The sequence below is a fragment of the Erigeron canadensis genome, chromosome 9 (assembly GCF_010389155.1).
Source record: "Erigeron canadensis isolate Cc75 chromosome 9, C_canadensis_v1, whole genome shotgun sequence".
In the NCBI taxonomy this organism is placed as follows: domain Eukaryota; kingdom Viridiplantae; phylum Streptophyta; class Magnoliopsida; order Asterales; family Asteraceae; genus Erigeron; species Erigeron canadensis.
The window spans coordinates 18,418,311-18,430,469 of NC_057769.1; the positions used below are offsets into that span (position 1 = coordinate 18,418,311).

General features: G+C 39.3%; 1 protein-coding gene across 1 annotated transcript; it reads right to left on the bottom strand.

The window, feature by feature from the left end:
- Positions 1 to 10,402: 10,402 nt before the first annotated feature.
- Positions 10,403 to 11,548, bottom strand: LOC122583294. The gene is made up of 2 exons (XM_043755714.1): positions 11,060 to 11,548; positions 10,403 to 10,948 (listed from the first exon to the last, which is right to left on the bottom strand). The coding sequence occupies exons 1-2, from the start codon at positions 11,546 to 11,548 to the stop codon at positions 10,403 to 10,405; spliced, it is 1,035 nt and encodes a 344-aa protein (XP_043611649.1).
- Between the last annotated feature and the right edge of the window lie 611 nt (positions 11,549 to 12,159).

A 12,159-nucleotide genomic window follows, 5' to 3' on the forward strand; every position in this document is an offset into this window, starting at 1 on the left:
GAAAATTAATCTATTTGACTCATATAAGACTAAATATTGCTTATACTGTACAATGTCTAAGTCAATATATGCACAAACTTTTGATATCTTATTTGAAAGTGGCACTCAGAGTACTTAGATACTTAAAGGAGCTCCTGGCAAAGGTATTTTCATTAACAAATATTCTTCTTTTACTCTTGAAGCATATGTTGATTCAGATTGGGGTAAGTGTGTTACTAGTAGAAGGTCTGTCACTGTATATTGTGTTTTTTTTTTGTGTGGATCTTTGGTATCTTGGAATAGTAAGAAACAAAGCACTGTGTCTAAGTCTTCCACTGAAGGGGAGTACAGAGCATTAGCTGTTGTTACTTGTGAGGTTATTTGGATTGTAAAAGTTTTACAGGATTTACAAGTTAACAATGTAATTCCTGTCAAAGTGTTTTGTGACAATAAATATGTTATAAAAGTCTCTTCCAACCCTATTTTCCATGAAAGAACTAAGCATTTAGAAATTAATCTCCATTTTTTGAGAGAAAAAATATTAGCAGGGGTCATTAAACTTGAGAAAATAGAATCTGCTAATAGTATAGCAGACATTCTTACTAAAGGGTTGGATACAAAAACTCATGATTGGTTTTGTCAAAAAATATATTTGCTTAATGTGTTTGAGAATAAGATTAAGGGGGATGTTAAAAATATGGTTGTAATCTTATTCTTGATAGATTATTACTTATTATATGATTAGTATATGTACAGGTTTATGTTGATTATTCTGCCATTTATCAAACTGCTTGTGTATATATAGGTTGATACAACCTGATGTGCAAAATCGAGCTTTCAATTTATAAAACTAGAACTTCCTAAAAACTCACTACTACGCACTCACGGGCAGTGGACCCGATCGTTTGTAATATAGTTAAGAGATAAGTCTGTGTTCGTTCTCAGGGAGTGGATATGACTAGTTGCTTTAGGAAATGGTTTGGAAAACAGGTATTGCTTCGAAAATCCTCTTTGACAATTAAATTAAAATTGATTTGCAAAACAAATAGCATAAAATTGAAAAGAATTTCAAACAATATAATTAAAAGTTATCCACCTTGACTTCACTCGACTTCAAATGTGATTGAATTTGATTAAGACCAAATTCTTTAGAGTTTAAAGATAATCGTGACAAGATTAAGATGCTCACGTGGTACCACCAACCGTGAACAAATTACCGAATCACCTAATTGCTAGTAAAATTACCCAAGCCGGTACCACCAAAGCAAAGACAACTTTTTCCAACAATTAGTTTTATTGACTACCGAATTACCAATTGCACCTATGTGACAATAACGTGGTACCACCAACCGCTATGAATCACGTTGACAAAATTAATCTTTTCTTAAAATGATATTTACTATCATACCATGAACTAGCGATAATTACTCATTGACAAGTAACCGTTTTAAAATCACATATACATTCAACTGGTACCACCAACGAGGAAATATATGCAACCAATATCATATTTAATTCTTAAAAAGAATTAAATCATCAAGATCACGGAACAATGATAATTAAATAAACTCTTTTGAATTAAAAATATTGCAATCACATTATTCGTCTCGTTTCATCAAGGTGGATGCTAAACCGTTTAGCCACTCATGATTGTAGAACAATAATAATCAAATAAAGAGAAGAGCATTTTGTACCTATCGTTTGATAAAGTAGAAAATTGCAAGACAGAAAATTAATACGATCTAGATGGGTGTCAGTGAATCTTTAGTGGATCCGCCTAAGAAATTATCTTGCTTGGACACCTGATAGTAAACCTTGTAGAGCAGCTCCTAGAAATTATCTTACTGTGTCGTAGTGCTAATTATCTCATCCAAATAACCTCTTTCAAACATGAAATTTTGCTAAACTTCTCCATCTTTCTTTACTTGAACAACTCTCGATCTAACAAAACAACTTCTAGGTCAATAAATCTTCCGAAAATGTGCCAAATGAACACTTGACCTATCAAGCGCCTGAAAACACTAACAAACACCATAAACGCACCAAATGCACATAAAATCGACTTAAAAGATATAATAAAATGGCCAATATTGATGTGGGTAATGGGTATAAATTAGTCACATCAAATCCCCCCACACTTGAGCATTGCTTGTCCTCAAGCAAATCCGGAATTAAAGTAAAAGCATTCCTTGACTATCAAACTATCAAACAAGTGACAAGTATCAAAAATCTTGAATGAAAACTCGAAATGTTTGACAATACCTGAACAGTCTGCAAGCCACGATAATTCAACTAAGCATAAATGAAACAAACGATCCTATCAATGTCATTCTACTCCAACAAACCTACTTTCGGGGTTGAATATATGAAGAATCACTCATAGCTCAGTCGTGATGTATACTTTTTTACCATAGGCTTGAACTAGGATCGTCACTCCACCATTACGGCTCAAGGATCAAGTACATCGTCAAAATAGGCGTCATGGGTGGTTGCAAGGTTAAACTAAGGCTATGTATTATGGATATGTACAATGGAGTATGGGAAATTTATAGGTTACAAAATGAAAGGTAAGAAACAAAAGCATAAGAGATATATGAAAAATGTACAAAATAGTCTAATCACCCCATACTATTGATTGCCAACAAACCACTAACCCATAAGATGCTATCCCTTGAACACACCTCCAAAGTACCAAGCAAACCCGACACCATTGTAGTGTATCAACTTCAAACAACTTATTGTCAACCAAGTCTTCCATAATAATGATACAACAACTTTCTAGATATTTGAAAATGAGAAATACCCACTAGTAGCCCAAGTTCTTTCTTTTTTTTTTTAAATAATTTTTATTCTTTTGAACCATTTTTACTCTACTAGTAGATACCCACTTACAATAATAAACATGTCTATAATACTTCACTTTCTTTGTTTGAACAATCCAAGACAATCTTCAATAACTTAACCCATTGACATATTCTCATAGACAAGAATATTCCACGAATCACCCCACTGAAACTCTCCAAACCATCCAAACAAACCAATGACAATCAATGGCCCCCAGATTAGACTATCGGTATAGTTAGGTATAATTAGGTTAAGTTTATATGAATAGGTGGATTTATACAATGGAAAAGGCTAAGTTAAAAGAAATACATATGTGTATAATTTGCTAAAGTATACAAAAGAACAGTGAAAATGAAAAATGTATGTATATACAAGTATATGTATAAGGTTGTATAGTGGGGATATGGATATACAAAAAATAAATGAAAAGAAAGAAAAAATACGGTCAAACCTGAATGCCAATTCGTCATCCGATGTACTCGTCACGATCACTAGGCCAAGTTCTAGAATCAACACATCACTGGCACACTCTTATCAAGAGAAGAACCCGGAAATGGCTTAGAAATACCTCAAACACGCACATCCTAGTGCAGGGCATCAAAATGGAAACCCTTACTCCCGAATAAATCCAAGAGCCTAAGAGAGGGACGTATTTACGAGGCAATCAAACCATAACCGTCACCTGACACAACTATATATGAAATGATGAAATCTCACAAGTGGGTATTTTGGATATATAAGAATGCAAGTAACGTTATCAATCCCGAAGGACTAGCCAAATAACCGTTCAGAACACACTTCGCCAATTAAATATTTTTGTCAAGGAAAATTTTTGTAGTAAAATTGCTTATTAAGTTAAAAATTAAGTGTCAAAAGCAATTTACCACAAGGACAAGTTCAACTCAAGTTTAAAAATCATATCAACTTCTATTATCCCGCCAAATTGAAAGCACCAGTTTTAAACATGCACATCACAGTGAAGAGCTCGAAATGGAGACTCCTACCCTTAGATAGAATCCAAAGGCCTATGAAAGGGACACATCAACAAAACCGGTAGAAATCTCAATGGCAAAAACAACAAAAGCGATAAACCCGGTAGCTTAAACTTATTTGCCACCCCCCCCCCCCCACACTTAAGATGGACAATGCCCTCAATGTCCATATTTGGTCAAACAAAAGTAAATAGGGGTAAGCGACATAGAAAAATAAGAGCACATAGCGGAATAAGGACACATTCCGTTTTGAAACAAGTTAGTCGACCCCGTGTCACAAATTGCGCTTCCGAAATAGGAAGAACACTTTGGTTGGCGGGAGAAATAACTTGTACCAAAACGGAAGGTGCGAGAGTCATGTGTGCATCAAACATAAACTCAACACTAAAGCGCTGAACTTACTGCCAGCATACGCACACCATCATAAAATCAATACATTGATGCCATAGAATAGAGATGAGAAGAGAATCCAAGGGGTCCCCTTACACTTGTGTTGCGCTACAGCCATCAAATGTAAGAACCTGCTTCACTTGAATCAAAATTAAACCAAATTTCCAAGATTATCAAAGTACTACTATTTCATGCAAAATAAACCTAAGAAAAGAAAAGAAATACAAATGCAAATGTCTCATCACCCCGTAAGGTGGATACCCGAAAATAAAGACAGAAAATAAGAAATAATGTATACAGTACAGTCATCCATAAACCCAAATGAATAATCAGACAACAATCATATGACTCTATCCCACGGGACCGGATGGGAGTCATCATCATACTATCATCACTGCTGCTGCCCGTGATAGCCATGAGGAGCACCAGGTGGACCAAAAAGATCATCTACCCAGCGAGTAGCCTACTCCGGTGCATCTCCCGCTCCTGAGCCAGAGCCACCATAACCACCACCTGATTGATCACCTGCATATCCAAAACCACCGACAGCAAAACCTCCTGACTCTCTAGCAAAATCAGCAAAACCGGATCCAGTACTTGCAAATAAACCACCAGCCAAAGAAGATGTAGCACCAGCATCCTGAAACTGCATGGGCCCGCTAGGAGATCCTCCCAAAACATGGGGCCGTGGTGACATATCTCTCGGGGCAGACATGGGAAAAAAAGAACCGCCGCCTGGACGATACTCAGGAACCTGGATGGGTGGAGGGCTGAAAGGAGGAATCTGAGTGGGCCTGACAAAATCCCGACCTTCGAACTGAGCCTACCACATCGGCTGATAATAATCAAGAGTATAATGTGTATGAGCCTGCTGTGATCTGACCATGTCATTCCCGGTCCATACATCGCTGATATTCATCAAAAGCCCTCCTACTTTGCTGCTGGTCCTCACAAATGTTCTGTACCGTCTGTCCCAGTAATGTGTGATCAAAGGAACTTGGGACGGGTATGGTATGAGCACGTGTCCTGGGCTGCTCCTCAGGCGCATCATCCATCTTAACATCCTCCACAATCGGTGGTACTACATCAATAGCACCGGTATCATCCAATAACCTTGCCTGCTCATTCTTCTTCGGCTTCTTCACAATTTTTGTTATTATCAACTCTTTCTCGGTCAAATGCTCCGGTCTAACTGGCATAGACAACTCCTCATGACATACATCAGAATCAAAAACTAGCTGAGGTTCTAAAAACATATGGTATTTGTCACTACTTTTCGACTTCTTATCACCCACAAACCAGTGGTCAAGTGGAAAACACCAACAGGGCTTTGAAAAGGATTTTGGAAAAAACAGTCGGGGATAACCCCAAGGTTTGGTCAAAAAATTTAGATGACGCCTTGTGGGCATTTAGGACCGCCTTTAAGACACCGATTGGCACCACGCCATACCGCTTGCTCTACGGTAAGACTTGTCATTTACCGGTTGAATTAGAGCATAAGGAGTAATGGGCGTTAAGAAACTTGAACCTAGACATGATGGAAGTCGGTGAACTTAGAATGTTGCAACTTGATGACCTCGATGAGCTTAGGTTGGGTGCATATGAGAACTCTAGAATTTATAAAGAGAAAACCAAAGTTTACTATGACAAAAGGATCCTAAGGAAGGAGTTTAAGGTTGGAGAAAAAGTTTTGTTGTTCTTGTGAAAATTTAAAATCAAACAACCTAAGTTGACTTCTAGGTGGATAGGACCTTTTGTGATTAAACATGTGTAACCATCCAGTTATGTTGAACTGTTTAAAAGGGATGGAAATGGGTCTTTCATTGTCAATGGTCATAGGTTAAAGTTGTATTTGGAAGAAGAGTAGGAAGAGGGGATGATTGAGGAAGTCCCCATTTTTGAACCCGAAACTTAAAAAAAGGTCGAGTCTAGCTCACGACTCATAAATAAATTAAGCGCTTCTCGGGAGGCAACCCGTGTTTCACTTTGTTATTTTTGTCTTCTTTTTGTTAGTTAATTTGATTGTTGTTTGTCAAGAAAAGTGAAGGTGCGATTGTAAGGGGAAATGGATGGAGGTAAGTATGTTTTCAAAAAATTTTCTAAGGAAAAAGGGGGGTCGAGACCAGGCATTTTATACTGCAAAGCAGTGGAGGGGAGAAAGACAACTGCGCCGCAGCCTTATTTTCCTGACCCTGGGATTGATTTTCGCCCCACTGCGCCGCAATGGGGGACGTCCTTGTTGACTATGCCGCAGTCCTAAAAGACTGAGCTCGGGTGTGTTTTTAACCCACTGCGCCGCAGTGGGTATGGGTGAGGACCACTGCGCCGCAGTGGGGTCTTTTGACCGGTCAAGTGTGGGAGCGAGGGGTACTAAACCCAAATAAGGAAAGAGGGATAATTCATATCCATGAAATTCTTTCTCTTTTTCTCTATAATCTTCAAAAAACCCGACGGCTCTCTACTAAAACCCCAAAAACACCCGAAAATTCCTTTAAATCTCCATCAAGGTTTGCATCTTTCTTCCTCTTTGTCTTAGATTATCTTTCTTCCTTCAATATCATGGGTAAAGAGGTTAGATTTCTTCACTTTTCTTTTTATTTTTCTTTAATTTTTGATTTTTAGGGTTTTAATTCTCAAATTAGTTAGTGGGTTTTGTTAGTATTGTGAAATTGAGGCTAATGGGTTGGTTAATTTCCCGGATTAAACACTTGTTCATCCAATTTTGAGGTAAACTTTAGCTAGGGTTTTGAAAAATTTTGGGGATTTTTGATGAATAAGTGTGGGCGAGGATTCATGGTTGATTATGGTTGATTATAGCTTGTTAATACTAGATTAATAATTAATTACCCTAAAACTTGTAGCCTTATGTCGTGTTCGAATGATGAACTTGTCCAGAAAAGTTGGCCACTGCGCCGTAGTGGTGGTGTGTGTATGCCACTGCGCCGCAATGGTATGATGGTGACCTGCACGTGACTTAGACCTCACTGCGACGCAGTGAGGGTGTGTGTGAGCCCACTGCGCCGCAGTGGGTATTCACTGACCCGAATATTGTTTTGTTTCTTGATTGAAAGTTTGAGTTCCACCATCTTTGTATCTCATATTAGTATGTTTTAATGCTGTGTTTGCAGACCGCAGGACAGAGAAAGATGGAAGTGGGTCAAGGAAGTGGCACCGCACAAACACTGGCCAAGAGAGCTAGGCAAGAGCCGGAAGTTCTAGATTTGAAGTTTGGAGAGGATGACATGAACGAACTTCACGCATGGTTGGAGTTCAATGAGGCTAAGCAACCTCATAAGAACAACTTCATGAATAACCTTTATACTCTTCATCTTTGTATGCCTTCCTAAATATCCAATTTTTGCTAGACTTTATGGTGTACAACAAGATATTCGTAGGTGGTTTACTATTGAGGTTCCAATTGGTGACCGGGTTGTGAGTAGTGACATGTGGCACAACATTTTAATAGTCGGGAACCATCTTTTCGTGAACTATGTCTGGAGTTTTATTCATCTTTGAAATTGGTTAAGGAGTTGAACAAAGTGAAAAATATTTTTGAAGAAAGGATTGTTACATTTTAGTGGAGGGCCAGCCTAGGAAGTTGTCCATCCCTGAATTCGGTTTCTATTCTGGTATTTATACTAGGGAACAGTTAGATAATCCAGATTTTCGGGGTTTGTTGAGGAAAGGGTTGTTTGTTAAACAGGATATCGGTGATGGAGAGTCAATACCTCAGTATTGGACTCGTATCTCGGGGGGCACGATTGGCCTACTGGGGCACTGCTAGTGTGTCTAAGATTAGAAGTGTGAAGTTAAGGTTGTTGCATCGGATGATTGTTACTTTTCTGGTACAAAGGTCCACCCACAGGGACGAAGCGTACTCTCGCATCGTTTGTAGGCAAAGCCTTGGGTTCAGCCCACTTAGACACATAGTCAACAGCAACCAAAATATACTGAAACTTGTTAGACGGTGGGAACGGTCCCATAAAGTCTATACCCCAAATGTCAAAAACTTCACATACCTAGATTCCTTGTTGAGGCATTTCATCCCATCTAGTGATGTTCGCTTGTCTTTGGCATATGTCACAAGTTTCCACCAAAGTTTGAGCCTCCTTAAAGATTGTAGGCCAATAGAAACCTGCATCATATACTTTCTTACCAGTAACTTGAGGACCATAGTGACCTCCAGTTGGCCCGTAGTGACAAGCATCCAAAATCTCCCTGGTTTCAGCTTCAGCTACACATCTCCTCACCATGCCATCTGCATAAATATGAAACAAATATGGTGACTCCCAAAAGTAGTGCCTAGCATCGGTCTTGAGCTTCTTTTTTTGCTATTTCGAGAAATCATCTGGTATCTCTCCTGCAACCAAATAATTAGCTATATCTGCAAACCAAGGACCATCATTAGTATTATAAATAACATTAACCGACTCATCGGGGAAACGATCATTGATTTCCCCCTCTTGAAGTTCCTCCCAGTGAGGATCCTCTAGACGACTCAAATGGTCGGCAGCCAAATTTTCGGCCCCTTTCTTATCCTTAATTTCTATGTCAAATGTTTGCAATAACAAAATCCAACGGATAAGTCTAGGCTTAGCATCTTGTTTCGAGAACAAGTACTTTAGGGCCGAATGGTCAGTAAACACAACAGTTTTACTCAATACTAAATATGATCTAAATTTATCAAATGCATAAACAACAGCAAGTAACTCCTTCTCAGTTGTGGTGTAATTTTGCTGGGCTGGGTTCAAGGTTTTACTAGCAAAGTAGATTGGCTTGAAATGCTTATCAACCCTTTGCCCAAGCACCGCTCCTACGGCATAGTCACTTGCATCACACATTAATTCAAACGGCAAATTTCAATCCGGACCAACCATAATGGGAGAATTAGTCAGCTTCTCCTTTAATACGTGAAAAGCACTCAAACAAGCATCATCAAACACAAAAGGGACGTCCTTCTCCAACAAGTGGGTCATAGGACGAGTAATCTTAGAGAAATCTTTAATGAATCTCCGGTAGAAACCGGCATGACCAGGAATACTTCTTACCCCTTTCACATTGGAAGGCGGGGGTAGCTTGGTTATAACATCAATCTTAGCCCTATCAACCTCTATCCCGGCCTTTGACACTTTGTGCCCCAACACAATACCCTCGGGTCACCATGAAATGACACTTTTCCCAATTCAAAACAAGGCGTGCCCTTTTACACCGTGTCAACATCTTATCTAAGTTATGCAAGCAAGACCGAAAAGAATCCCCAAAAACCGAGAAATCATCCATGAAAACCTCCATTGAGGTCTCAAGCATGTCCTGGAAAATAGCAATCATGCACCTTTCAAAGGTGCCCGGGGCTATACACAAACCAAACGGCATTCGCCGATAAGCAAAAGTACCAAAAGGGCATGTGAAAGTGGTATTTTCTTGGTCTTTGTGATCGATGGGTATTTGGAAGTACCCGAAGAACCTGTCCAAGAAACAAAATATTCAGTGCCTGCAAGTCTTTCCAACATTTGATCAATGAAAGGCAGGGGAAAGTGATCCTTACGGGTGGCATCATTAAGCTTACGGTAATCAATACAAACAGTGGCCAAGAGTTCCTTATTCTCATTTTCAACAACGGTCATGCCCCCCTTTTTGGGCACACAATGGACCGGACTTACCCAAGAACTATCGGCAATAGGGAAAATGATCCCTACATCTAACAACTTAATGACTTCTTTCTTAACTACCTCTTTCATGTTAGGATTAAGCCTCCTTTGTCTCTGGACAACGGGATTCGCATCATCAATAAAATCTATTTTATGTTGGCAAAAATCAGGACTAATACCGGGAATGTCGGTAGTCTTCCAAGCAAAAGCCCGTTTATGAGCTTTAAGTACGGCCAAAAGAAGTCCTTTCTCTTCACTCGAGAGTGAGGACGAGATAACCACGGGTAGAGGGGATTTACCTGCCAAGTAAGCATACCCCAAGAGGGCAGGCAATGGCTTAAGCTCCAGATCAGTAGGGAGTACATCAACAGAATTCGGTACCCTTGAGCTTCCATCAGCAACAACTCTTTCAAAGCTCTCATCCTCTGGAGGTGTCTCATCCAAGATTAGTACCATAACCTCTGCAAACAACTCATCATCATCTATATCTCCAACTCCTAAGCGAGTGAGCTCTTCATCAACATCAGTCTCGATGAATTACTCAAATTCCTACTCCAAAGCATCATCAATGACATCTATCCTGAAACAAGACTCATCAGTAGAGTAAGAATTCTTAATATATCTTTCAACATTGAAAACAATCCTATCCCTACCCACACCCAAAGAAATGTCATTATCTTTCACCCGGATAATAGCATCCGCGGTATTAAGGAATGGTCTACCTAAAATTAGGGGTACCTTAGTATCTTCCTCCATTTTGAGGATCACAAAATCACCAAGAAACACAATATGCCCTACCTGTACAGTCATGTTTTCAGCAATCCCAATGGGATACTGAAAAGAATGGTCAGCTAATCTTATACTCATACGGGTAGGCCTCAAAATTCCGGAAGACAACTTACTCCAAACCAAGTAAGGCATCAAGTTAATGCTAGCACCTAAATCGGCAAGTGCCTTACAAGTTAAAGAACAAATAGAACAAGTGATAAGGAAACTCCTTGGATCCTCGGCATTAAGATAAGCGGCCTTCACCTCATCCATCTTTCTTTTATCCGTCACAAGTTCTATGATAAACTTTGCATAATTTGGCATTCCCTGGATCAAATCAACTAAAGGAACATTAATGTGAAAATTTTTAATCATATTAACAAATTTATCATACTGTTCCTTTAGATTAGCCTTTCTGAACTGTTGTGGAAATGGAACCTTAGGCTTGTATGGCTTAGCCTCGGGTATCACAGCCGGTTTCGGTGGAGTAACCGGAGTCTTCACATTCAAACTATCTTCCATCTCAATTTCTTCATCAACTTCAGCTTCATCATGATCACCTGTATCCTGCACATCTGAAACAATAACATTAGGATTATGAGGAGGGTCATAGGATCTACCTATTCTGGTTGTAATGGCCTTTGCTTGCTCCTGACGAACTGGAGGTGGAGTGTACTTCTGACCATTATTCGACCCTTGATTCTGCTTCGGATTTTGCTGAGTGTTACTAGGTAAAGCACCCTGAGGCCTAGTTATAGCAGCCATCCTACTTTCAAGATCCTTGAAGTTGATGCTCTGATTCTTTGCATTCATCTCCACTTTGCCATTGATCCTATCCAACCTCTCGCTCAACTCCTTAGTATCCTCCCTTATATTCTGAATTCTTTGGTTGGTCTCAATCTGATTACTCATCATTTGCTTCATCATTTCTCTCAACTCGGCATTAGGATCGGTAATAGAAGAAGAAGAACCTGATCCTTAGCTTTGTTGAGTCTCCTGCTGCTGTGGCTGATTCTAATAGTTGTTCCTTTGCCACTTATTACCTAAAAAACGAGTAGTATTAGCAGGAAAAGAAAAGTTATGGAAGTTACTACCTGATGACCGGTTTCGAAAACCGGTGTTTCGCTGAAAACCTTCTTGTTGCTGATTCTGAATGTAGTTTACATCTTCAAGTCCCCAGTTGGAAAAATCTTCAGAATAGTGTGTATCTCCACAATGATCACATCCATCAGCAAGAACTTTCACATCCCTTTCAAGATAACCAAACCGAGACTCTTGAGCTGCAAATCCCTTATCCATACGTGCAGACAAAGCCTAAATCTCGTCAATTACATTAGAATTGTTGCTAAAACTTCCACCAAAAGCATACCCCATCTCTCTTTTGGACGCCTTTTTCAAACCATCAAAGAACAACTCGACATACCTTTCCTTGGTTAATTCATGACCCGAACATTTCTTTAAATCGGATCCATGCATCAACAACATCTTCCCCATCTTCTTGCAAAAAGGATCTAATCAAATTTTCCAATTGCCTTTCA